Raw genomic sequence first — 25398 nt, forward strand, 5'->3', positions numbered from 1 at the left:
AAACGGCGGAGGAGGACGCTGGGCTGTATAGGGACACTACACGGTCGGGGTCAGCAGGATCTCGAAGTAGGCGTGTTGTATCAATAGGCTTGTTGGATGCGTTAGATGGGGAGTTGAGAAGAGCATGTATACATAGCCGTCCACCAAGTCAAATTAATCGTGTCGACAAGCCCCAAGATCCAGCCGTATATGTTTAGGTCTCCGTGTATGCGAGGTGATGTGAGCCGTGCTAGAAATACAGTGTCGAGTGGGGTGTGGAGCCGTGCTAGAAATACAGTGTCGAGTGGGGTGTGGCCTAGTTGAAGATAGGCAAGGGCATGATCTTGTCCGACTGAACCATCAGCTATTGCCTGACGCAAGACACCATAGCAGGATGGGTAGACTCACGTTGAAGAGGAAGTTGTGAGCAGCATCCTCGGCCTCGAGGAAACGAGTAGGATAGATCACTGCCATGTCAGCTCGTACTTTCTCGCATAGTCCAGTCTAACAAGACTCACCGAGATGACCCCTGACCTCATTCAGCAGCTCCTCCATCTGCTCCTTCTCCCACTCGTGGAACGCCCGATCCGCCGCACTAGGCTGCCTCGACTCCTCCTTGTCCTCCTTCTTATCCTTCTTGTCCGAGTCTGCCATAGCCGCCTGACTCGCGTCCGACTGGATGATAGGCGCAGGCGGTCCCCTCGTCTTGCCGCCACCTCCCGTCACGTTCCCACCCCCGTTCCCGCCGGGTCCTGCCGCAGACCCAGGGTGTCCTCCACTCATACCCTCCGACGCGGATACACCCATACCCGCCGTCGCTCGCTGGAACGCCGATACGCCCGGAATATCTTCGGCGTCAAAGTGGGACGGACTGGCGGGGTTGGTACCCGCGATGGCATTGGTGAGACCGCTGAGGGTATCGCGGGGCTTACCGTCGACGATATCCGATTCACGCGTCTCGGACGGCTTGTCTCCGGGCTTCCGAGCATCTCCGCCTTGACCTTGACCGAGCGAGCCGCCACCGCTACCGCCGCCGCCCGAGCCGTGCGTTCCGTCTCCTTGGTGGACGACCTTGGCTGGCTCGTCGGTACCGGGTCCGGCAATGTCGACGGGGGCCATGTTGAACTTCTCGGCGTGGGAGGCAAAGGCCTTGTACTGAGCCCAAGAGGTGACCATGTCGTCGGGCTGTATGTCAGCGGAGTGCTGAGCTAGATCGATGATGACTCACGATAGAACGGAAGACTTTGCGGAAGATCTCGGTCTGGGATATTAGCCTGAGCTCGTAAAGAAGCACACAAAGCCTCACATTGTGCACAGCAGTAGCGATCCACATGCTCTTCCAGAACTGGTCGTCCAGGGGGTCGTGGAACATGTTGGGGTCGATGAGGGGTGTCGGAGTAGGCATGGTCCAGGGTGACATCCCCACTCCAGCATTGAGGTGCTTCCGCAGTGTCTTCCTCGCCTGAATTGCCGCTTGCTCCTTCTTGTCCCCCTTCTCCGCCCTCTCTGTCCCCTTGGTCGGCGCACTCTCATCCCCAGCTACGGCATTGGCAGGCGCACCGAATCGCTCCGGCCCGTCCTCCCTCTTCTGCACGACCGGTACACCCTTCCCACCCTCCTTCTTCTTCTCGGGGATGTACGAGCCGTGCTTGGCGTCCTCGTCTGGTACTTCCGCCTGGGCAGGACCGACCTGACCCGAAGAGCTGGACGACTCTTCCTCGTCGATCATGTCAAAGAGGGGTTTGCCGTTGGTGTGGGTGGCGGAAGGGCGACGCTCAAAGATGGTCTTCTCCTCGAGAGTGGGAACCATGGAGCTGGCGAAACCGGCGACCGCCTTTCCGCCTTCGTAATCTTCTCGCTCGGATTGGTCGCCATAGCCGCCGGTACCGGGGACGTTGTGGTGAGCAATGGTATCGCCGCTGACGAGATTGGCGATGGGACGAGTGATGGTTGTGGAGACCTTGGACGTGCGAGCGGCAAGATTCTCGCTGATACCCTTGGTGACTATACATCAGCTTTGTCCGCGCAACATGCAGGAAGTAGTAGCTCACCACTCGATACCCCGCTGGTCACAGTCCGAGCGAATCGCTCCCCAGCCGTCCTCCGCTTAATCTTGGTAACACCCCTCGACGCCTGCTCTTCTCCGTCCTCCTGCTCGTGGTCCGGGTCCCAGACCTCAATCTCGTCATCATCCGCAACAGGCTCGCGGGACATGAGCTGATCCTCCTCGATCGAGTCGACGTCGATACCGAGGTGTTCCCGCATGAGTCGGATACGGAGGGTGTGGGCGAATCGGCCGACCTTGAATGGCTTGCCGGCCATGGTACTACGGGGTCAGCTAAGCACATCGGTAAGACCATAGCCAGCTGGGTACAACCTACCCATCGATCATGTCGGTGTCTCGGATGACAGAGACCAGCTCCGAGTCACGGTCGCCCCGCTGACTCCGCTCATTAATGTTGGCCGAGCCGATGATGACCAGTCCTGCGGGGTAAGCTGTCGATCTCGCTGCACCATTGAGGATCAAGGAGCTTACGATCGTCCACAATCATCGTCTTGCCATGGATATACACTTGCTCCGTGGTCAACACGCCCGACTTGAACTTGCCCCAGGTCCTGAGCGAGAAGAAGGTGATGTACTCGTCGGGCTACTTGGTCAGCTCTTTTCCTCCCCTCAGCGGAATCAACTCACGTCAATACCCTCCTGCCTCAACCTCGAAAAGATACTGTTGGTCCCTCTCGAGATGGTCCGGTTCTGGCATTCCAGAATAAGACGGACCGAGCTCGCCTCGCTGGAGTCGATCGGGAAGGTATATCCGGGCAAGAGAGGGATGACGATACAGGCCTTCCACGCCGTCTTTTGCTTGTGCGCCTTGATGATCCGGTCGACGATGGCGTCGCCGATACCGTTCTCGACCGGGATACCGTCAACGATCGTGGAGGTGATGAAGAACTGGTTCTCGATGTAGACAAAGTGCTCCGACATCTCGATAGCTGAGAGTCAGCTCGCGCTCATTGTCGATCACGACAAACTACCAGCTCACACTTGATGTACGCATTCTGGACGGAATGTTCAATCTTCTCGAGCGTGCCCATACTCCACGGCCCCACACTACGGCAGATCTGCACTTCGCACGTTCCCCGCAGCTTGAGGTCGTCTAGCTCCCGGTCGACAAAGTCTGGAGGTGGAAGTAGGAACGGATACTTTCGCTTGTGGTTCTAACATGTCAGCTTGGATGTCCTCGGAGGTCGTTGAAGCCGCGAAAGCTCACCTTAGTCCGGATGAGCAAGTTCCACCGCTGGATAAAGTGCCGACACAGGTCGCGGGCGGGAGGACCGACGATCTGGACTCCGACATCGTGCCTAGAGAGTCAGCTGGTGGCCGCATCATACCTCGAGATGGGAACGTCAACTCACCAAGGCATCCTCGGCACCTTGCTCCGGTCAATACTCATCTCCCACGGCTTATCGAGCTGAGCAAACTCGGCTACCCGCTCGTTCGAGTAATCCTTGCCGTGCCATACTGGACCGTTCGGACCATTGGGCTCCGAAAAGTCTTCATCGGTGAGGACGTGCTGACTCGTGTCCCATCGACCGAAACAGAGGTCGAGACCGCCCATGAATGCGATAGTCTCGTCGACGACGCACATCTTTTCGTGCTGAAGGGTCAGCGGCAGCCTAGATCAGGAGAGGGGGCGTCAACTGATACGCACGTGAGACCAGTAGAATGTTCCAGTCTGGAAGTGGGATGGAGAGCGCTGGACCATGATGTTGGGGTGGAGACCGACGAGGGTGCGCTTGGTATATGTCGAGTCGACCGGGGTGAAGCTGTCAGATACCTCGGCACTGCCTTGTCAGCTTCTGTCCGCACTTCAGATGACAAGGGGGAAGATGAGCTCACTAGACGATGATGTGGATCTTGACGCCCTCCTCGGCCTTGCGCTTGAGCAGATTGTCCAGTCTGTACCGCTCGTTCCCCGGCCGCCTGAGGTAGATCTCAGGCGAGATCCACCAGTCGTGAATGTAGATCTTCTCCTTGGCCATGTTGATCGCGCGCGAGAGGTTCCAGAAGTAGTCTCGGCCGTCGACGAGCCACTGGGCGGAGCAGTTGACGCGGAGGGGCGCGAACGAGTCGAATCGGTTTCGGCCGGCCCAGATGCATTGCGCGGCGATGCGTTCCATCGATACGATGAACTGGGGATCAGCATCACTCCAACCGCGCACAAAGGACAGCAGACAAGGAGAAGGAAGAGGAGCTCGGACTGACCTGGTGCATCTGCCTCGCACTCTTCGCGACGAGCTTCAACCTCCTTTGCGAATTGACGATAAAGAAGGTATGATGACTCGCATCCGCCTCTTCCCCATCTTTCGCATCCAGCGCCGTCGCCTTCTCTCCTTGTCCCTCCCCATTATTGATGATCATCTCAGCGGCAAAGGGGTTCTCCGTATCGATTCCGTGCTCCTCGAAGGCGGCACCCTTGCTCTGGGTCTTGCGATGCGACGTGAGGTTGGTCTTGCCCGTCATGAAGTGAAGACCGGCGCGGTAGACTCGTTTAGGCCGCTCAATGGTGAAGTCCTCGTCGATCATGAAGACGTCATAGATCTCGGTCTGGGGATCAGCTCTGGTCTGAGTGGCAGAGATGGAGACTTACAGCTTCCGGACCGTCTGTAGCGACAAAGTAGCTATCACGGACGATCAGCCACTTGGACTTTCGGTTGGCAATCCAGCTGGTCGGGGTTAGACCTGGCTGATTGGCTCGGCGAGAGGCGTTGCTACCCGGGATCTTGAGATAGCCGGCCTTTCCTTGGAATCCACCGCGAGGAGCGAGAGTGAGGGTGAGGGAGGAGAGCTCGAAGAATTTACAGAGACGGTTGGATTCGGGTCGGAAGATCTGCAAGTCAGCGCCAGCTCCGCTAAGAGGCATCTGATCGACAAGTCTGCGATGCAGCTTGCAGGGAGGCGGAAAGAGGAGATGAGGAAGCAAGGAGGAAGAGCACTCACAACAGACCGAATCAGCTCGACCAAATACCGCTGCAATGCGTCCCTCCCCGCCTGCGCAAACTCGGCCTTGCTCATCCCTTTGTTCTCCTCGCCTCGCCTGCCCTGCATGTTCTTGAGGTATGGAATGGTCATTTTGGGGAACTCGGGGATATCGACGTGTCGGGAGGTACGGAAGGCGATACCGGGGACGGAGGTACCGATGTTGGCGGCCTTGTAGTGGGTGTGGAGGGTGAGGAAGTCGCGTAGCTCTCGGTAGATGACCTGGGGGTTAGCTGAGCTCTAAGCCCGGGAGAACGAGAGCCGGAATGAGAGGGCCAAAGAGGGGGAGCAGGGTCTCGAGAGTGAGAATCAGAGGACAGGGAGGACTGAAGAAGGAGAAAGTCAGACTCTGACATACCCATCTCACCGCCCCATCTCCATACTCGCACTCCAGCTTGAACATCTCCTTGCCGGAGTTCTGGCCCTCCTTGAGCCCCACACTATCCCCAACCCTAAACCTCAGATTGCCCAGCAAGACCGGGACGGCCCGATTCCCATCCTCGTCCCGATCCAGCCACGTCTTGAGGATCATGACCGGCAGTTGACCCGCCATGAGCTCCGTCGTGATAGGCAGGGACGCAATGACCGTCGGTGCGAGGGCGGAGGTCTTGTTGGCGCCGGGGGTAGGACCGAGGTTGGTGACCGTACGCGAAGGGAGGACGCGCGCGCGAAGCATATTCCACCGCTTGGTAGCTTCGGTAGGTGTCGCTCCGCCCTCGTCGTCCGCGCTGTCCTCCCCATCCGCCGCGTGGTCCCCATCCCCGTCCGACTCTTCCTCGTGTGGGTGGATACCGCGCTCCGTGGCTGCCCGATCGTGCCGGAAAGAGCTGAACCGCTTGGTGTTGCTCTCTTTCCGCTTTCCTAGCGCCTTCCGACCACTCCCGCCCCCGCCCGTCTCGCTGTCCGAGCCACCGTCCAGTGCTCCCCGCCATGTCCCCTCCTCCTTGGCAGAGCTGGGACTCATTCCCTTCTCGTATGCCTGTAGACGGGCCTTGGAGCGGGATTCCCAGGTCGCGTTCAGGTCGTTGTCCGATGTGGAGGGACGAGGGGCGAATGAGGGTTGACGAGAGGGGACGGGGCTCTCGCCGGGTGGGTGCTCAGACTCGCCGTCTGCGGAGACTTTGAGGATAGGGCCTTTTTGGAGCCCGGAGGGGGTGTACTCGCGTTGCTGGTGGTACTGGAGTGTCAGCTTCTTTCGAGCGGAGCCTGAGTGAAGTCTTGAAACGAGGTAAAAAGGAAGGACGGGAAAGGCGCAATGACAAGGAATGGATGGAAAGGATGTGGCGACTCACGTGCATATGGCTGATCCGTGGATCAAGCACAATCTCCGTCCTCGGTCCCGGCTTCTCCTCCTTCTTGACCGGCGGGAGCCCATGGGGACGTCGACCAGCCTCGTCCGTCAACTTGCGCTCCCGCTCGCTATCTCGACCCTCATACTCCTCCGACGCCTTCTTTTGCTTCCCGCCGTCCTTCTTTTCCGACTTGTCGTCCGAGCCCGCCTCCTTGTTGGCCGATGAAGAGCCAGCTGAAGGACCGCCGAGAGCCGAAGGAGGAGCAGCGAATGCCTCCCCTTGCTGATACTCGGACGAAGGCGAGTCGACCCATGTCCTCGTCCCGTCAGAGGTCTCCTGCGAGGCCGGCTCCTCGGTCGTACCCGTCCCAAATGCCGAGTTGAGCAGACCGCTCAGCCACCCTTCTTTCTGCGGGATCTCCGCCTCGTGCGCGCCTGGACCCCTGCCCCTCGCCCCTTCCTGCGCTTGGGCCTTCTCGGCGTCCGTGCGCTCATCCTCCCCCTTGGTCGCCTGGCTAGGGATCGAGCTCGAGCTGGAAGCTCTCGACCTCCCTTCCTTCTTCTCGGCCTTGACTTGTTCTCCCCTCGCCCGACGTACTCTCTCCTCCGAATTCCTCCTTGCCGCCTCTGGGTGATTATCCTTCCACTCCTGCGTATTCCGCTTGAGACCCGTACTAGGCAGAGCCTTGGACGGCTTCATTCCCATGATATGGTCCGAGCTGTCCGACATTTCGCCCTTGTGGCTTTTGAGATGGTTGACGAGGCTGGTGATCTTGGGTCCGCCAGGCTGGGCGGTGCCGTGGCCCCGACCGCGTCCTTCGGATTCGGACATTTTGGGAGGGGTTGGTTGGCGGGTAAGGAGGGGACCGCTGTTTTTTGGTAGGTTGAGATGAGGTATCAAGAAGGCATGAGATCTGAGAGATATAGAGGGATGGAGGACAAGATGGCTGGGTGTGTACTGAGACAGAGCACAGATGACTCAAGCAAGGGGGACGTCGACGAAACCAGTGTCCAAGATCCAAGACATCCCAAGCTTGCTGCGAAGTAAATCTAATTCAGGCACACGCTGTCAGTGATGTCATCAAGGGTGTTACCACAATTATCATTAGCAAGTAGCCGCATCCATTACAAAATAAGGATCGTCGGGGGCTATTTACTAATGAACTCAACCCTTTATCATCACAAACGGCGCATAGAGTGGTCCTAATCAAGCCTCAAGACTGATCAACATTTCCCATTGCGGAAGTTTCCCGGTCCATACCGCGTGCCTGAGCTCTTTCCGTCGGAAGCTGTTGCGTTCCTTCCCGCCCCCGTGCTCAAGCTCTCCGATCAAAAGATCCAAAGATCAACACGACCACTCGCTATCCCTCATAGGCCGTGCAGGAGACGCGCCTGACTTCGGCTCAGTCATGATGATCCGCCGCGTTCCTCGCTTCCGTCTCACTCGGTTCAGCCTCATCACGACCCTCCTATCCCTCTTTGGGGTGTACTACCTCTACTTCGCCGCGCCCGCTCAACTACCAGAGGAGCTTCTCTCCTCGCCGATATATCATCCAGCGGGGGAAGCTACACCGTCAGGTGGGAGATGGGCCAGAGGGAGACAGGGGAGTGGAGGTGGAGGAAGAGGGGAAGAGATAGGGCTGGCGTATAGTCCAGATGGGTTGGTTAGGGGTTGGGAGGCGGCTCATGAGTTGATCAAAAGGGCGGGGATACTGCCGAAGAGGGAGAGGAAGAGGGTTAAGGAGGTCAGAGATACGCATCCGATTGAGGAGTTGATGAAAAGGGGCAAGGAAAAGTGGGAGGCGTTGTTGAAGAGGTGAGTCAAGTTCGGGTTGAAGGAGTATCAGTGGAGGTTAAAAAAGGGAGAGTAGGGTCGGGAGGGGAGCAAAGGGAAGGTGAACGAACAGAGGGGAGAAGAGGGAAAGGGGAGACGATCTGTATCCCCCCAGCTACCTGCTGGATCCATCTACCCATCCCAATCTTCTTCTCTGCTACATGCGCCCCCGCTGACATCCAGCCAATCGAAGACTCTTCCCCAAGCCGTCACCGAGTATGTCCGCCGGTACAATCGCCCACCACCCAAGGGCTTTGAAGTATGGTGGCAGTTCTGCAAGAAGCACGGTGTCAAGATTGTCGACGATGTGAGCTTCTCATCTGCTGCAAGCCGTCTACGGGTTGCCCAACGGTGAGAACAAAGCTGACTCCCAGTACGACCAAATCCAGCGCGATATCGAGCCGTACTTTGCCCTCTCTCCTGCCGAATTCCGGAAACGGGCCGAGAAGCTCGACACGCAAGAGCACTCATAGTACGCTCTTCTCCACTCCTTCAGCTCTAGTCTGCCCTTGACCTGCGAGTACTAGTGAACGCCGGGCTGACCCCCAGCCAAATATCCCTCTCCCCTACCGCCACACCCTCCATGACCGGACCCCGCGCCGTCTCTCTCCGCGGCCGACACCTCTTCCACCTCCTCACGCCCTTATCCACCCTCCTCCCGTTCCCCCTCAAAATTACAGTGTCCGACCACGATATGGGCAATTGGCTCGTCGGCGACGAACAGCTCAAAGCGGCTCGGTCGGTCATTGCTCGCGGTGGGTATCTTGACGAAAAGGAGTTGAAGAAGTATGAAGGCAAGGATGGGACGGCGGGGAAGAAGGGGATGTTGTATGCTTGTGGGAAGGGGACGAGGGGGTGGAATGTTAGTATAGAGAGGCAGAAGGGGAGGGCGTGGGGTGAGGAGGAGAGCGGTGAGTCATTTTCAGCCGTGATTGTCGGCGAGGGGTACAGTCGGGTCGGCGTTATGGAGACAAGGCCGGAGAAGGTGTTCTGGGTATATGCCAGGTAAGGAGACCGGTGCAGGCTGCGGGTACGGGGTGCATAGGGTGCATATAGACGGGCTATTGGGGATCATGGTGGTCTCATTCTGTCTCTTCTTCCGCCCGTCTCTTTTTCTAAGGCTTCGTCTTTCCCTCTCCATGTCCTCATCTCCCGGCCTGCTCATACCTCGTCACTCACTCCAGCTGATCCCCAGAAATCACCTTCATCCACGATCCCTACCCCACATACGACCTCTGCTCCGCCCCCTCTCTTCTCAAAACCCACGGCTCCCACTCATTCGACTTCCCGCGCGAATCGGTCCTCCGCCCCCTCTTCCAACTATCCAAATTCTCCCGGGATCCCAGTCTCCTCACCACCCCGCTCGAGGCGTACTCGAATCACACCTCCTCGACCGCCGCGGCGCAATATACGCCCTGGGATGAAAAGACGGAGAGTAAATTGTTCTGGAGGGGGAGTTCGACGGGGGACCATTATTCACATCGAAAGAATTATGATTGGCGGGATAGTCATCGCATGAAATTGCACTTTTTGGCGCAGAGTGGAGGAGCCAATGGCAAAGGGGGGAAGAAGGAGGAGGATGTGGGGCTTTGGGTCAAGAGAGGGAGGGAGTGGGAGTGGGAGAAGTGGAGTAAGGGGAAGGTGGTGGATACGTATCTAGACGTCGGGTTGACGGGGCAGCCGCATCAGGTGAGCAGACTTGATTACGACTTCAGTAAAGGGCGCACAGAGATGCTGGCGGGCCGGGAGGGGACGGCGGGTATGATGATCAAGGGGGCATTGACCTCTGGAGTTGTAGCTGACTATCTCAGTGCAGCAAAGAAGACGGGACATGCGAAGAGATGGCCGCCGAGATCGACTTCAAGCCTCGCGTCGCGCCAGAACAGGCGGTCCAGTACAAATGTGAGCTAAGACATGCGCGTCGATGGGCTGAGAAACATGTAGCTGACCCACCAGACGCGCTCGATGTCGACGGAAACGGGTGGTCATCCCGATTCCACCGGCTATTGATGTCGGGGAGTATGGTCATCAAGGCTACGATCTACCAGGAGTGGCAGTCGGACTGGATGATCCCTTGGTATCACTACGTTGTGCGTTGTCTCGCTCCCACCGCGGGTCTATACTTCGGTGTGGCAAGAAGCTTACTCCTTAGCCTACGCAGATAGACTACTCGGACCTTTTCTCTATCCTCTCGTTCTTTATCGGTCCCCCGGACGGTCGGAGCCGAGGTGGGAATGACGACCTCGCGCGGCAGATTGCAGAGCAAGGGAGACAGTTTGGGATTGAGCATTGGAGGTGGGAGGATATGCAGGCGTATATGTTTAGGCTGTTACTTGAGTGAGTTCTGCCTCTCCTTTCTATCTTGAGAGGTGGGATGGGACATGGAAAGAGGGGCGAGAGCAGAGCAAGAGACGGGGAGGGCGGTGGGAGATATCTGGTTTCCCGGCTGCGGCCCAGCCCAGGGGTATGGGGACCATGCTGACACCCCAGATATTCTAGGCTCGAGGCGGACGATCGAGAGGAAGCGAGCTACAAGAAGACCTACACGTAGTGCTATGTCTGCAGATACAAAAAGGGACGAGGGAGGGTTTGTATATAGGGGTTTTTGGGCTAATCTAGAAGGATAGACCGTGTGGATCTGGATGAAGAATATCTGGCTTGGGTTGGGCCGGGATAGATCGCTGACTTGGTGCCACATAACGTGGCTCTACTGATCACCCCATTTGCGATGCTTGCCGACGAAGGGGGCGAAAATGAAGGGATCGGCTGCTTGAGACTCGAACAGACTCGTCATCTGTCGCTGATGAAAGGATGGAGATGCGTTCATGGCGACGCGGAGGTGGTATAAAGAGGGTGAGTGGCGGTGCGGTTTTCTCTCATCCTACATCATTCTCCGCTTTCTCTTACAAGTCTGGACCTCACTCGCATACTACATCAGCCAGACTGCATCTATCATACCAGCACGACAATACTGCAAATGGAACAGCTCACCCAGTTTTTCGGCTCTGTGGCCCGTGGAGTCTCCGCTCTGATGTCCAACGCTCCGACTGAAGGTGCGTGCTAACTGTTGATGTACCGGTTACGATCGCACCTGCCAGTCCAAGCCACTGACTATAGACTGATCTCTATAGGAACCACAAAGGCTGCACTTCTGCCCTTCTTTCGGGACACCGATGGCCGAACCGAGTTCAAGGTGTTCCCCAATGAGACTCGATCCCAGGACGGCACCCCAGCAGGGCTTGGGTCGAATCTGTGTGAGTGTCCTGTGCTGCCGGCCTCGCTCACCTGTAGCATTCCCTATGGGTACCATAGACGATGAGGGGTCAGTCATCCGTTGCCACACTGGCTTGTCATGAGCGTATATATGCAGCGACGCAGCTAAATCAACTCCTAGGCGATTGATCACCCACAGCTTGGGGCAGGACTGCCTACTGGTCGTTCCCGAAGGCGCCAAGACAATCACGGCCTACGACGCGTGGGGAGCGGAAGACAGCCCAGCAGGGGTTACGACCCTCGTCTTCATCGATCTCGGTGATGGCTTTCCCACGGACACGGTGTTCCCTGATTACCAGGCCGGGATGACGATCGAGGTAAGCACTCGTGTCTGTTCAAAGCAGAGCTGAGACTACTTACGCAATCAAGGAGATCGCAGCGGTGAAGACTTGCCAAGCGTGGCCCATGTCCGCTGTCATCCTCTCACGCGACTGCCGTCCTGACAGCAGCACTCTCTCACCGGAGCTGGCCGCGTTCACCCGCGACTACGAGTCCTGCAACAGCACCAAAGCCGTCGGTGAGGCTGTGAGAGACCGGGCTGGGTATCGATTCGCGGCGGCAGAATGGGTGCTTCGAACCGTGGCCCGGCAGGCAGCCACTGATGGGACCATCTGAAGGAGTTGCTCAGGATCGATGGACGGATGGCCAACTCGTACACTGAGATCCTTTGAATCTCTGAGACTCGGGAGGGAAGTCATGAGGGGATCCTCCTATACCCTTCTCTCTTATCTTTGCTGACTGTATGAACGCGTGCTGCTTAAGCGCTCTGCGTCTCACAATACATCACACAGAACCAGTAAAAGTATAAGTATGGATCTGCTTGATGGCTGGACTTGCAGCGCCCCGCCCGTCTTTGAAATCTGGATGGTCACCCATCTCTAGCTTCCACTCACTCGTAGTCTCCCTACATCCTACTTATGCACGCCCATAGTCGGGATGTAGGCGCGTCACGCGTCAGAGGGAGAAGTGGGAAAAGGAATGTGGACTTTCTACTCGGCGGCCGAGTTTGCTTCGGATCCGAGACCGAGTGACCGAGACCCACGTCATCGCTGAGAAAGACACTGGTCATCGTTCGATCCTTTTGGCATCGCCTCGTCCTTTCTACTGTCCCAGGCGTATATACATCAAGGCCCCAGCTCCTTCATCAGTCACTCATTCAACATGGCCTCAGCAGCAGCTGGCTTCCGCCCCTCCTACGAAACCTGCTTCCAAGTTACACCTCAATGCCCCGTCGAAGCCACCACCTACGGCGACTACTTCAACCTCGGCGCCTGTATCTTCTTCACGGTCTTCTTCGCTATATGCTTCATTGCTCAAATCGGGATCGGCGCATGGGGTCGCACCTGGTCCTTCTCCATCTTCCTCTGGATCGGTACCGCCTTTGAAATCATGGGCTACGGCGCACGGATCAGCATGACACGGATCGGCACCGTCTGGAACTACCCCGCCTTCGTCATCCAACTCCTTATGCTTATCCTCGCGCCTACCATGGTCGCAGCCGCCATATCCGTCACCTTCAAGTGGATCGTCATCTACCTCGATCCGCGGTACTCGGTGCTCAAGCCCAAATGGTACCCCTGGGTCTTCGTCGGGACGGACTTTATCTCCATCATCATTCAGGCGGTCGGCGGAGCGGTATCGGCCGGGGCGACCAGCGGGAACGTCCCCAACCAGAAGCTGCTCGATGCAGGGACGGGACTGCTGGTCGCTGGTGTGGCGTTCCAGGCGGCCAACATGGCGTTCTGCGGGGGATTGATGGTGATCTACTGGCTGCGGTATAGGGCGGGGAAGAAGAGGGGTGACATCATGCAGGGAGTGAGGAGGAGGGACTCTGTTGGGACTGAGGAGGGAGAGGCAGCGGCAACGGGCCTATGGCCGGAGACCAAGTTTCAGAAATACCTCTACGCCATCATCATTGCCTACTTTGCGATCTTGATTCGATGTGTCTACCGGTGAGTACCGTTGACATACCAATTTTGAGATATGAAGCTGACTCTTCAGTATACCGGAGATGGCGCTGGGCTGGGGAAGCACTTTGATGCAGAACGAGACTCTCTTCCTGATTCTTGACGGAGCGTGAGTTTGTCGTTGCTGGGCTATGCTTCAACCCACGCGCGAGTATCGCGAAAGCTGATCGCATAGAATGATCGCTATCGCCGTCCTACTCCTCACGGTCGTCCACCCCGCCATATTCTTCCCCATCCTTCGAAAGCCAAAGAAGAACGCTTTGGCCGCATCCGCCGACGCCGAGAAGAAGGGTCTCCAGACGTCGACGCCACCGGAGCAGGGTACGATCGGGGCGCAGAGGGGAGATGCGAGCATGAGCGGATAGTGCAGGCGTGTGACGTCCCTCGGACCAATCGTGTAGCAATAGTAAGCCTCTTACATAGTCTTCAAACTCAACATACTAGACTTCCGCATATATCTGTGACCTCTTCTGCTGTAAGCTAACTTCACTGATCGACTGTTCTCCAAAATCGCTGTAAGATCGACTGGAGCTATCGTGAAAGGATGGCCCTCGATCCGAATCCACCAGTACTTTTAGGCCATGCCAAGGTGACGATCCGTTTCCCTGTAGACCATATCCACGATCGACCTGATCTCTGACATTCCCACTGACTTGCTTACAACCACCATCAGAGAGGACTGATCATGATGTATAACGTCCCCGACTCCATCCCCTCCTATACCTCGCCCCATCTCTCGCCCACGGGTCTAGAAAGCGTCCAGAAACCGCTCAGAAAGTTCACGGGCGGCAGGCCGGTCTACATGAATCTGGATCGATGGACGACGATCGGATCGGTGGAGTGGACCGACAAGCATGGGAAGAAGCATCCTGTGAGTCACCTTTCTCGTGCTAGCTCTATCAAGCGAAGGAGATGAGAAAATTCTGCGCCGAGTGGCAAATGGGCTGACTCGAGTAGGATTGGCGCTTCATCTCTCGGCCAGACAACAAGGAATGTAAGCAGCTCTAGATCCCGGCATACTTACAACCAGAGGCACGGGAGGTGACGTTGCCAGCGGTCTCTGCCATCCCCTTCTGGATCGCTCAAGACGGTTCCATCATCCTCGCTCTGAAGGACGAGCTGCGTCAGACCCTGCAACGGGGAGTCCTCGGTACGCTGCTCATCGAAGGTATTCTGAGCTCTTGAGACTGACAACAAAGGCTTTTGCCGTTCTACATGGGGACCGAGGCTGAGATGACTGGTATCGGGTAGCAGGAGCTGGAACCTGTGAGTCGTGCCCTGACTGCTCGGTATGCGATCTGATGACAAAGGGAGAAGATATCAAGCCGTGCTTCTTCCATCTCAAGGACTTGCCTGCTTTACTGACACTGCTGAAGGAGAGTGGGCACCCGTGCACTCAAGAGCTATCGAGCTTCATCATGGGCTACATGTTCGCCCGTCTCGAGGATCAGGTGAAAGAGCAGAAGGCCGTCGTCAAGGGGGAGCAGCTGCCGGCGGTCGATGTCAAGAAGCTTTGGGATGGGCTACTGGAGCCAACGGATCTCAAGGTGGCGGGAGATCAGCATCAGAAGGCTTCTGACTATTTCGGCGATTAGCGTGAGTGGATGTAGATAGAGCTTATTGTACATTCAAGACCCCTTTTATCTGCTTCGTGGTGGACAGACGATATATGATGCATGTCATGGGCAACGACTAGACCCGATGTTTCTTGCTGGCCTCGACGAAGGTCATCCCCGCTTTGATCGACTCAGCCACCTTGGCGTCCGCCTGAGTCTGTCGGATCATGAGTGGTATGATCTGGTCCTCGACGCTGCGAGGTATCACGACGACTCCATCTATATCCGCCACCACTATGTCTCCCGGCTCGACGATGGTCGTACCGTACTCGCTGACGAGCTCGAGCTTCTGATTGACCGCTACGACCTTGGCGTTCTCGTACGGCGAGACAGTACCGACATCGGAAGCAAAGACCTGTCTTCAGCTCAACCCAAAGCCAATACTCACTGGATAGCCAAGTGCGCGATGCTCGTGGAGATCACGGACACGGCCATGGACGATTGTGCCAGCGGCGCCGCTTGCCTGGGCTCGAGTGGACATCAGACCGCCATACACCGCATTGGGGATAGTAGAGGGTGCACTGATGACCACTGCAGCGCCCTGGGGGATAGTGTCAATCTGCCTGTCAGCGGGGCGGGGCAGGAAGTGAAGCGCACTCACATAGTGAACAGGCACCTTGTCCTCTGCGCTACTCAGCAGCGCATACCGCACAGTGTACGCCCTTCCAATGACTTTAGTCGTCCCTTCTTGACGTTGAGGGGACCACATTGAGGGACCGGGCAAGAAGCCCCCGCCTGCCACGCCGAGCTTGACTAGAGCATCCGAGCAGTCACACCTGGAAATCAGCACTACTCGGTAGTAGCGCAGTCTGACTCACGCGCTAAAGTCGGCGAGCTCATCGATAATTGTCGGTGCGGCCATGATGTATAGTGAGAATCAGGCGAAAGCTACAGCTGCTGTGCCCTTTCATCATGGCTAGGTATATCAAGTCAGAGATGGTGCAGCAAGGTGACCTTGCTATCTATCGGCTTTGTTCGGATCACTTCGGATCTCCCGGACAATTTCCGGTGGCGCAGAGGTAAGTCCGGGAGACTCACTGCGGTATGCGTTGCATCTTGACCCTTGCCCAATGCATATACAGGCAGCCATGCACGCCCTCTCTCAGCATAGCAGCGACCGATCCATCCCAATTTCTGAGAGGAGTGACCAGATCCAAGCAAGTCACATCGATCGGGCTGGCGCTGATCATCAGAGTCCACCATGCCCACTGCTATCCCTGTCCCCACCCCTGCCACTGCGGTACCGCCCCCCTCCAAAGCTCCCTCCTCCCACCTCAACATAGACCCCGCGTCTGCCCATGCTTTCGCTATCGCCGTCCTTGCCAAGTACAACGTCCCCGCGGACCGGGCGGGTATGGTCGCGGACTCGCTCGTCCTTGCCGACCTCCGTGGCGTCGATACTCACGGTCTCAACCGCCTCGGCGGGTACATTGACCGCATCAAAGCCGGTGTACTCGACCCCAATCCTGAACTCACGTTCAAAATGCGCACTCCCGTCCTCGCCGAGCTGGACGCCCGCAACACCTTTGGCTTCGTCGCCGGCTGCCTCGCGGTAGACAAGGGTATCGAGATCGCCGAGACATTCGGGCTCGCCATCGTCAGCGTGAAGAACAGCAATCACTACGGTATGGCGGCGACCTATCTTCTTCGGGCAATCAAGCGCGGTTTCGGAGCTATGGCGTTCACCAATGCCAGCCGGAGCATGGCGCCCTGGGGATCCAAGGAGCCCCTCTTTGGGACGAGTCCCTTTGCGGTGGGCGTACCGGGTGGGGAAGCAGGGGACTTTGTGCTGGACATGAGCCCTAGCGTGGCGGCGAGGGGAAAGATCAGGAAGGCGGCGAGGCGGGGGGAGTCCATCCCGGAGGGGTATGCGCTGGACGGGCAGGGCCGCCACACCACCGACCCCAACGAAGCCCTCAAAGGTGTCGTCCTCCCCATCGGCGGTCCCAAGGGCAGCGGCCTCGCCATGATGATGGACATCTTTGGCGGGGTCATGACGGGCGCATCTTTCGCGGGCGACGTCAATGACCAATACAAGAACCTCTCCTCTCCCCAGGGCGTCGGACACTGGTTCATGATCTTCCGTCCCGAGGCGTTCTTGGATGGCGGCAAGGAGGAGCTAGGCGATAGGATGGACGTTCTGCTGGAGAGGGTCAGAGGCTGCGACAAGGCGGCAGGGGTGGATAGGATCTTCACGAGCGGGGAGATTGAGGCGATGACGGAGGGGAGCAGGCGCCAGGGCGGGATCCCGTTCACGCAGGATGAGGTTAAGAATTTGCATAGCTTAGCTAGGGAGAGCGGATCGGATGCCGTTTTGCAGACAGTGTAGTATCTTACCGATGCATCTTGTCCTCTCTTGCTATCTGCTTGGAAGACTGGATAGGGTCTGCTTGAGGATGGCGCCATGACTGAGACTGTTCGGAGATCTTCGGATCCGGTCCATCGGCGCTATAGCCGATATGATTCCAACTTGCACTCAAGGACAGCATCATCTGTCACTAGCTTGTCAACGATACCTATCATCCCCATGTCAGCGAGAGCTTCGAAGAGCCAGGACCCTGAGACCTCTGCCAAAAAGTCGAAACGAGGGGGAGCGGGAAAGGTCGCGGGACTGACCTGTTCCGGCTGCCGCATCCGCAAGGTGAGCTGATCAGCTTTGGGCTGGACTCGAGCTGATATGCAGACCAAATGCGATGGAGGTCAGCCGGGCTGCAAGACATGCGAGGTATACAGGGAAGAATGCCGATACGAGCGAGCCCCACCAATCACTCAGGTCCGCGAGATGGCTCGGCGCCTGCGCGAGGCCGAGGAAACGATACGTCTGCTTCAGGCCTACGCTCCACTTCCAAGAGTAGCATTGACGACGCTGCTCCCTCGCACTACCCCTCGGACGTTTCTCTCTCCACATCTGGACCACCGCCGCCACTGATACCGGATCCTCAAGCATGGCGCTCTACCAGTGCGCCTCGGGCGCCGCCGAGCCCATCACCTCTACTTTGGGATGGGGAAGGACCCGCTAGGTCTCGCTCGTCCGATATACTACTTGATCATAATGGAGAGGTAAGTCTCAAGAAGGCAAATCTGATCTCAGCTGTCGTATCACGGAGTCACGTCGGCGGTACATGATCCCGATCGGACGATACAGGTCGACGACTCGGTGGACCCCTCTCGCGAGGTCAGAGCCCAGTTGACGTTCGCTGTGGTCGACTCCCAGACGTACGAGCAATTTGCTCTCGGAACCGTTGCTCTACAAGTTGATCTACCGCGAGAAGTAATCAGTCACCTCCTACAGCTATACTGGACATGGGTCGTACCCGCATTCCAGTGGGTGTATCGCCCTGCATTCATGCGTGAGTGCGCCTCGTAATCTGCGCTGATGACAGGCGACATGTCTACGTCCGGTCCTTACTATTCGCAATTTCTCCTCCTCGTGATCTGCGCCCATGCGTCCCGCTTCTCGCCAGAGCGCCACATCGGACCCATGCTCGACGCTCGCGCCAAACTCCTCCTCGGCCAAGAGATACAGAGACCTCCATCCGTCCCGACCGTACAGGCACTCCTCCAGCTCAGTGCGAGGGAGCTGGCGTGCGGCTCGATATCGCAGTCTTGGCTCTACAGCGGGATGGCATTCCGGATGGCAGGGGATATGGGTCTGCAGCAGAGCTACGAGCGGGTCCATCATCTCGGTCATTTGAACGCGGAGGATCTGGAGATACGAAGGCGGCTGTTTTGGAGCTGTTACTTTTGGGACAAGTGAGTCTTGTGCGAGCTATGCTGATCATCAGATGTATCAGCCTGTACCTGGGTAGATCGCCCGTGATGCTGGAGACACCTCAGAGTGCTCATACTGCTCTCGGTGAGGTGGGCTTTGAGTCGGGGATTACGTCGGAGCTGACTCTCTAGATAAGTCTGACGACGACGATCTCTGGTCACCTCCCGACGACGTTCTGTCCGACTATCCTCAATCTCGCGCCTATACCGTCTCCAGCTTTGAGAATTCCTGTCGCCTGGCAGTCCTAATAAACGAGGTTATCCAACAACTGTACTCCCATACTGCGCCCGCCACACCACCCATAGAGCTACTCGGCAAGCTCAATACATGGCGAGCAACTACGCCCGCACACCTACGACTTGACGCCGAGACTCTGCCCAGCGTGTCTCCTCCGCCTCATATACTTACGCAAAAGTGAGTACTGCTCCCTTGATCTCCTGACGCCAGTCTACTATACTTCACTACCGTCATCCTCCTCCACCGCCCTTTCCTGCCCTCTTCTACTCATCGTCAAGCCTGCCGGACTGCGGCGAACAACATCGAAAGCCTGATCAGCCTCCTCGTCTCCACATTCGGCGTCGGCTACATCAGCTACATACAGGCATACTGCATCTATACTGCCGCCAGCGTCCTCGTCCCTGATGCCAATGCGGGCGACCCCATCGCGGTGACTCGGCTTCACATCTTGCTTGATGTCTTACGCGGGGGTCTCACCACCTGTCCCGTCTTCAAGCGGAGTCTGGACATTATCAATCACAACTACGTTCCGCCCACTCGCTCGCAAGCTGTCTCGGAGACATCAGTCGACACTTGGCCAGCGGCCGACACCGCGCGAAATCAATTCCAACCATTCACGCAGCCCATCTCGGCACCCGCTGTCCCATCGGCGGAATCAACCTTCACCTTTGGTCCTACCGCTCCGCTCAATTACATGCCGGCTTTCCCTTGCTTGGGTATGGGCTTGGGCGGGGACGACGGGCCGTTCATGCCCAGTACCTTGGACTCGGATCTGAACTTCCTGGACTGCTTTCCTGAGAGCAATATGGCGGCTGGTGACTGGTTTTTGAATATCTGAGGGAAGGAAGGGGAGGGGTTGGCGGTGCGAGCTGTTTGTCGGGAGATCGGGGACCTGGGACACTCTTTGTAAGGGGCTATGTTGGCTGTAGGAGCATAGCGGCGCGTCGCTGGGCGACTGCGCCGACAGATCTCAGAACAGGAGCACGTCGCTGGATGTCCTTGCGACGTCGCAGCGACGTCACGGCGTCGCGGCGCCGCGCCGGCGCCGACTAGATCTGAGATAGCGCTAGGTGAATATCCGGGATAGTCACTGTACGGGCCGGACAGAATTGTCTGTCCGGGTGTCCGGACACTTTACATTAGTGTCGGACTGACGGCGCTGAGTGGCGGCGAGGCAACGCCGCCACCCAAGTATCCTATAGCACATAGAGACGTGAGACGTCGTCTAGCGACGTCCCAGCGACTCGTCGGCGTCGTGTCGTCGCGTCGGTGTCGCGACGCAGCGACGCCAGCAGGACTATATAAGTAGACCTGATCGTGTCCAATGCATCTTTATTCTGCTTTTGTACTTCTACCTTCCAAACTTCAACAGGCTATGCTGTACATAGCGTCTTTGTAGTGTACGCCGTTGGACTTGTGTCATCTGATAGATATTGGAATCTGACAGGCTCAAGAGCAGTCAAGTCATAGCAGAACAGCTCGGACGCCTGCACAAAGAGACACTGACTACCGAGAGTATATCCCGCCTCGAACAGCTCTGGTCTGTACTCATTGGAACAAATCCCAGGTGACAAGGTATTGTCCATCCAGTCTCTCGAGCCTAGCCAGCGCTGATGCCTCGCAAAGTCGGCTGCAAAGCTCATCCATCACTACAAAGCAGTTTACACAGATATATCGCCCTGACCATCTCACCCCGATGTACACCTCTTGCCCGCATCCCTGCCTCAATACACGTACCGGAAGTCCGGATTGTCCTGCTCGCTCTTGTCCTGCATACCCGCTGCAGCAGCCCGCTCTTTGTTCGCTGGACCATACTTGCGATCCCGCACCTTGTTCTGCCACATCATCTTGCGGATCAGCGACATTCCCTTTGGCGAGCTGGGAGTCCGACTCACGTATATGCCAAGAGTGAGCAGAGCCAGTAGCTTGACCGTGAAAGAGACCACCATAGCTGTGGTAGCGGTAGTGTAGACCGGAGCCTCGCTGCGAGGTCAGCTTTAGTCACGGGAGCAACATGGTAATGTACCTAGACAAGACGGTGAGGGGGCCAACGATGTTGCCCTGAGGTTGTCAGCTGTGACCCAGGTCGGAGCCATACGACGTACCAAGCAATAGCCGAGAAAGGCGAGAGACGAGGTGATGGACTTCTTGGTGTACCCGCCAATGTTGGCGCTGATCATGACGAGACCGAGAGCAAATCCGATAGAAGAGCAGTTGGCTGACTGATCAGCAAGCAGTCCTCAAGCTTGTAAAAGAGCTGAACCTCCTCATCCAGAGTCCCACGAGTCTTGGCCAGCTGTTCTCCCTCGGAACCCACGACAATAAGCAAGAGCCAAGCACACTGGCTATCAGCTGCGTACTACCGCCGGACGTACCAGATGATGTTGCCCACGGTCACCATCAAGACTCGCGAATTGGCAAAGCGGCTAGCAATGTAACCAGCGATGAGGAGGGTCACGATTTGAATCGCGCGTCCGGCCGAGTCGAGAAGAGCGGCGTTAAAGCTGGTGAAGCCCATACCGGTGATGATCGAGCCGCTAAAGTTGCTGGTGACACCGTTGGGAAGTGCGCCTGCAAAGGTCGAGATGAAGAGGAGCCATGTTTTTGGATCGAGGAGAGCTTGGAGGGCGTGACGCTTGTTGAATTTGCGAGACTTGATACCAGTGCCGTTGCCGGCGACTCGCACGACGGCGAGTGCGCGAATGTCCTTCTTGAGCCAGAAGGCGTCGGCGGGAGAGTCGGCGAGAAGGAAGAGCAGAACGAAGCCCCACGCGGTGGTAATTGCGCCTGGAAGTCAGCGGCAGACCAATTGGAAAGTATAAGGCTCGATCTCACCGAGAATGTAGAAGATCAGCTGCCAACGGGGTACAGGGTTATCCGAGAGTCTGCTAATATCAGCAGAGCTTCCGTGGTAGTGGTACATGGTCTGGATACTGACTTGGCAATACCGGCTGCGAGAAAGGCACCGATCATCCCGCCTGCTCCGACAGAGGTGTACCATATAGTCTGACGGAACGGCTGCTCGGCGCGAGTGTACCAGAAGCCCTGGATGTCAGCCAAGGACTAGCTAGACTCACAGTCATCAAGGAAAGTCCAGGCGTGACCGCTGATTCGAGTGCACTGTAGTGTCAGCTCGGAATGGAGCGAGAAGGAGGAGACATACCCTAGGAAGAATCGGTTGGTCATGACGCCCGCAAAGTTCTTGTTGGCGGTCGTCGTAAGTACAGCGACTCCCCAGAGGACGGTGCAGCAGCCAAGGACCTTGCCAGCGGGGTATCGACCGATGAGGGTGGAGAAGATGGGTTGTGCGCTGAGATGTCAGCCCGAGACGTTGAGGGTCGAGACGTTGAGGGTCTTAAGGGTAACTTACACCAGGTAGCCAATGTAGAACATGCTAGCGGTAAGGGAGAATTGATCGCCGACTAGGCCAGTCGCAATGTCCATACCGTATACCTTTCCATAGTTCAGTGCGGTCTTGTCGACGAATTGCAGCGTCTCTGCACTTCAGCTCGGCCCGTCTGCCTTACTCACGAGTAATGAAGAATAGCGGCAGGATGCACAGATCGATACGCCTGAGGATAGCTCGGTTCTGCTCCGGGGTCTGATAGGATCAGCAGACAGCAGACTGAAGTGAGCGGGGACACTCACGATCGGGGGACCGTCCTTCGCGGACTGATACTGAGCCTCTCCGATGTGATCCTCGTCAGCTTCAGAGACCGCTTCCAGACGCGGCTTGTCCTCAACAAAAGTAGTGTGCGGCTTGTCAGCGTCGCTGCCAGCGGTCGAGTAGTCTGACTCCATCCGGGAAAGAGGGGCTAGGACGGGCTGTGCGGTGATCATGTTGTCAAATGCTGTCGTGAGTAGGTTGAGGTGACGCAGAGATGAGAGGGCGTCAGTGCATATATGAGCCCAGGCTACACCTCCAGAAGTCTAGCCACTCCCAGCAGACCTGCAAGAGCAAGGTGGATCATGATGAAAGTCCGGGAGATCCTGAGATCAGCGCCCGGGCAAAGTCCGGGAGACCTTTGCGCCAGTCCCAGACCGGGACCCGCAACTTGCGGGACCGCATGCAGCTTACATTGTCAGCCGACCGGAGTACGAGCATCTGGAGTGCTGTCAGCTGCCAGAGGAAGGTGGTGGGTCGCATGGTGGATCTGTGAAGTACGGCCAGTTCGAATCACAAGTGTCTACGAAGGAGTGCAAGTTCCGGATGACGTCATGCCCGCTATGGTCACTCCGCGATATGGCCAGACCTCGCTCTACTTGCTCTCACTGATGCACTGATCGCCCAGCAGATAGGGAGCCGATACTACTTCATACATCGCACCTTAACCTATCTGGACCTGAAATGACATGTACACCTGACGTATAAGCTATGGCTGTCTCGTGGCAGCCCCCTCGATCCTCCCAAGATCGGCAATCCCTCCCAAACCCGTCGCAGTCTCGTCCACACCCTTCTTCTCATCGTTCTCGTCCGAGTGTGCCGATGCTTCGTCCGCCTCGCGCTGCTTCTTCCACTTGGTGACTGGGGCGTTCTTGTACAGGTAGATGATGACCATGATGCCGCAGATCCAGACGCCAAAGAGGCAGGCGGTGACTTTGTAGCCGGCGCGCTGGGGGTCAACTTGACCTCTAGGAAGAAGAGAGGAGGAACGTACGTAGATGGGAGCTTGACTGGCTGGGAAAATGAGGTTCGGCGCCCATGCGTTGACGGCGTATGCTGCGGTCTTGGAGTCAGCTCGGCTCAATAACCTCACTTTTAGAACTCACGTTCTGGAACCCGATAGTGATAGCACGAGCCTCTGCGCTGTCTGACAGCAGCTCGTTTGCCCATGCCAACATGATAGCTCCGATCGGCGTAGCGGTAAAGTTGAGGAAGAAGCCGACAAACTTGGTCGAGTTGGCTTCGGGCCAGGTAGAGAGCTGTAAATCAGCATGATTCTCTTCTGAAGCGCTTAGAAGACTTACAATAATGTTCCCGATCAAGGGCGGGATCCCGCCAAAGACCATAATCTGCCATCGCATCCCCGTTCCATCACTGACCCACGAGTAGATCAGACTTGCGCAGATGGAGATGGCGTATCCACCGGTAGGGATGACATTGATGAGAGTGATATTGCCGCGCCATGGAGGGGTAGCGGCGAGCCAGAGGTTCATATACTGGTAAGAGCCGAGACCGACCACGAACGCGACGTAGGGGATAGCGAATGCCCACTGTCTTGTCAGCTCGACCCAAAGTACAGAAGAGTAGACGCACTGGTACCCAGGTGGAGAAGGTGTCCTTGAACGCCTTGACAGTCAATCCCTTCCTCGGTGCTCGCTTCCACTTTTGCGCGCGGGCGATGGCCATGTCGATATCCTCGTCCTTGAAGAGCCAGCGGGAGCGGGGGTTGATGTTGTCGGCGAGTCCGGGATGAGGAAGAAGCCTGCTATGCAGATGGGCAAGCAGATGACACCGTCCATGATCTATCCGTCAGCTGAGTCCGCCATAGCGAGGCAGCAGGCAACTCACCATGAGCCATTGCCACCCCTTCAATCCGTGTCGCTCGTTGAGACCTAATTTGTCGGCTCTGATCGACCCCTGAGGACGATGTACAGCAGGACATACCAGCGTGAACCGCAGCTTGGAGATAGCCCGAGAACATGGTACCGACCGATGAAGTAGCCTGAAACATGACAACTACTCAGTCAGCTCCGCCCCGGTCTTGCGAGTTTGGCGAGGTCCGATGAGACAACTAACCTCGCTTCGACAGCTCAGCTGGTCCGTACCAGTTTCCGAGGACCCAGATCATTCCGGGATAAGCAGTCGCTTCGAGCAGACCAATGACGAATCGCAGACCGTAGAGCGTCTGTGGGTTCTTGGCGGCCGCACAGCACATCACGAGGATGGTCCAGACGACTTCGCACGAGGGAAGCCAGATCGAAGGGCGGAGCCAGACCATCATCATTGTTCCGGGGAAAGTACCGATAACGTATCCGACAGTGAACATGGTGAGCAGGACCTGTACTTCAGTATTCTGATAGCGAAGATAAGGAGATCACTCACATTGTACTGATCACCTTGGAAGTTCAAGGCCTCCTTCATCCCTGAGGCATAGGCATTGGCGATATTGGCTTGACTGAGGTATTTGACAAAATAGCCCAGCATGGCCTGGTCATCAGCGCTTGAGGTCATGTCCCGAGTGGCGGACTCACGATTGTCAAGAGCGCACAGTCCAGCTTGCGCACGAACTTGCGTTCCACCTCGGACTTGTTATCGCTGTCCCATACGATTCGCCTGATCTTGCTGCCAATGGAGTTGGAGCGCGGCGCGTCCATCTCCTCGTGTTGCGCTTCCAATCGAGTGCTCATCGTGCTTGAGTATAATTAGGATGACAAAAGTCAGTAA

General features: G+C 57.0%; 9 protein-coding genes across 9 annotated transcripts; 5 read left to right on the plus strand and 4 right to left on the minus strand.

The window, feature by feature from the left end:
* Nucleotides 1-295: 295 nt before the first annotated feature.
* MKK02DRAFT_41397 (uncharacterized protein) lies at nt 296-7143 on the minus strand (the record flags this gene model as incomplete). Its single annotated transcript, XM_053091549.1, has 19 exons — nt 296-331; nt 388-446; nt 498-1164; nt 1208-1240; nt 1286-1983; nt 2031-2305; nt 2361-2463; nt 2516-2627; nt 2672-2973; nt 3024-3198; nt 3252-3342; nt 3397-3638; nt 3693-3825; nt 3881-4173; nt 4247-4588; nt 4632-4871; nt 4982-5242; nt 5379-6197; nt 6313-7143. 19 exons carry the CDS (start codon nt 7141-7143, stop codon nt 296-298), a joined length of 5712 nt encoding a protein of 1903 aa, XP_052941546.1.
* Nucleotides 7144-7723: 580 nt separating this feature from the next.
* On the plus strand, nt 7724-10696 carry MKK02DRAFT_21147 (capsular associated protein; the record flags this gene model as incomplete). The annotated part of the gene is made up of 9 exons (XM_053086368.1): nt 7724-8127; nt 8329-8452; nt 8520-8617; nt 8695-9056; nt 9341-9834; nt 9957-10047; nt 10102-10235; nt 10298-10482; nt 10636-10696. The coding sequence occupies 9 exons, from the start codon at nt 7724-7726 to the stop codon at nt 10694-10696; spliced, it is 1953 nt and encodes a 650-aa protein (XP_052941547.1).
* A 426-nt stretch (nt 10697-11122) lies between these two features.
* On the plus strand, nt 11123-12033 carry MKK02DRAFT_30777 (uncharacterized protein; the record flags this gene model as incomplete). The annotated part of the gene is made up of 5 exons (XM_053088133.1): nt 11123-11198; nt 11277-11399; nt 11437-11467; nt 11516-11735; nt 11791-12033. The coding sequence occupies 5 exons, from the start codon at nt 11123-11125 to the stop codon at nt 12031-12033; spliced, it is 693 nt and encodes a 230-aa protein (XP_052941548.1).
* A 546-nt stretch (nt 12034-12579) lies between these two features.
* MKK02DRAFT_41399 (RTA1 like protein-domain-containing protein) lies at nt 12580-13750 on the plus strand (the record flags this gene model as incomplete). Its single annotated transcript, XM_053091550.1, has 3 exons — nt 12580-13370; nt 13420-13494; nt 13561-13750. 3 exons carry the CDS (start codon nt 12580-12582, stop codon nt 13748-13750), a joined length of 1056 nt encoding a protein of 351 aa, XP_052941549.1.
* Nucleotides 13751-15077: 1327 nt separating this feature from the next.
* MKK02DRAFT_35593 (ribonuclease E inhibitor RraA/Dimethylmenaquinone methyltransferase) lies at nt 15078-15863 on the minus strand (the record flags this gene model as incomplete). Its single annotated transcript, XM_053089214.1, has 4 exons — nt 15078-15356; nt 15390-15560; nt 15603-15777; nt 15820-15863. The coding sequence occupies 4 exons, from the start codon at nt 15861-15863 to the stop codon at nt 15078-15080; spliced, it is 669 nt and encodes a 222-aa protein (XP_052941550.1).
* A 339-nt stretch (nt 15864-16202) lies between these two features.
* On the plus strand, nt 16203-17330 carry MKK02DRAFT_35594 (malate dehydrogenase; the record flags this gene model as incomplete). The annotated part of the gene is made up of 1 exon (XM_053089215.1): nt 16203-17330. One exon carries the CDS (start codon nt 16203-16205, stop codon nt 17328-17330), a length of 1128 nt encoding a protein of 375 aa, XP_052941551.1.
* A 198-nt stretch (nt 17331-17528) lies between these two features.
* On the plus strand, nt 17529-19848 carry MKK02DRAFT_41403 (fungal-specific transcription factor domain-containing protein; the record flags this gene model as incomplete). Its single annotated transcript, XM_053091551.1, has 8 exons — nt 17529-17642; nt 17685-17700; nt 17754-18061; nt 18093-18351; nt 18385-18754; nt 18787-18857; nt 18905-19187; nt 19221-19848. The coding sequence occupies 8 exons, from the start codon at nt 17529-17531 to the stop codon at nt 19846-19848; spliced, it is 2049 nt and encodes a 682-aa protein (XP_052941552.1).
* Nucleotides 19849-20734: 886 nt separating this feature from the next.
* On the minus strand, nt 20735-22850 carry MKK02DRAFT_41404 (MFS general substrate transporter; the record flags this gene model as incomplete). The annotated part of the gene is made up of 13 exons (XM_053091552.1): nt 20735-20857; nt 20906-20993; nt 21037-21071; nt 21116-21228; nt 21294-21351; nt 21403-21797; nt 21846-21895; nt 21949-22055; nt 22088-22130; nt 22174-22320; nt 22381-22507; nt 22542-22611; nt 22659-22850. The coding sequence occupies 13 exons, from the start codon at nt 22848-22850 to the stop codon at nt 20735-20737; spliced, it is 1548 nt and encodes a 515-aa protein (XP_052941553.1).
* A 533-nt stretch (nt 22851-23383) lies between these two features.
* MKK02DRAFT_41405 (MFS general substrate transporter) lies at nt 23384-25361 on the minus strand (the record flags this gene model as incomplete). The annotated part of the gene is made up of 9 exons (XM_053091553.1): nt 23384-23623; nt 23669-23737; nt 23781-23933; nt 23979-24224; nt 24274-24476; nt 24619-24690; nt 24751-25012; nt 25057-25161; nt 25206-25361. 9 exons carry the CDS (start codon nt 25359-25361, stop codon nt 23384-23386), a joined length of 1506 nt encoding a protein of 501 aa, XP_052941554.1.
* Between the last annotated feature and the right edge of the window lie 37 nt (nt 25362-25398).

This window comes from Dioszegia hungarica (genome assembly GCF_025882075.1).
Source record: "Dioszegia hungarica strain PDD-24b-2 chromosome Unknown MKK02contig_32, whole genome shotgun sequence".
Classification (NCBI taxonomy): domain Eukaryota; kingdom Fungi; phylum Basidiomycota; class Tremellomycetes; order Tremellales; family Bulleribasidiaceae; genus Dioszegia; species Dioszegia hungarica.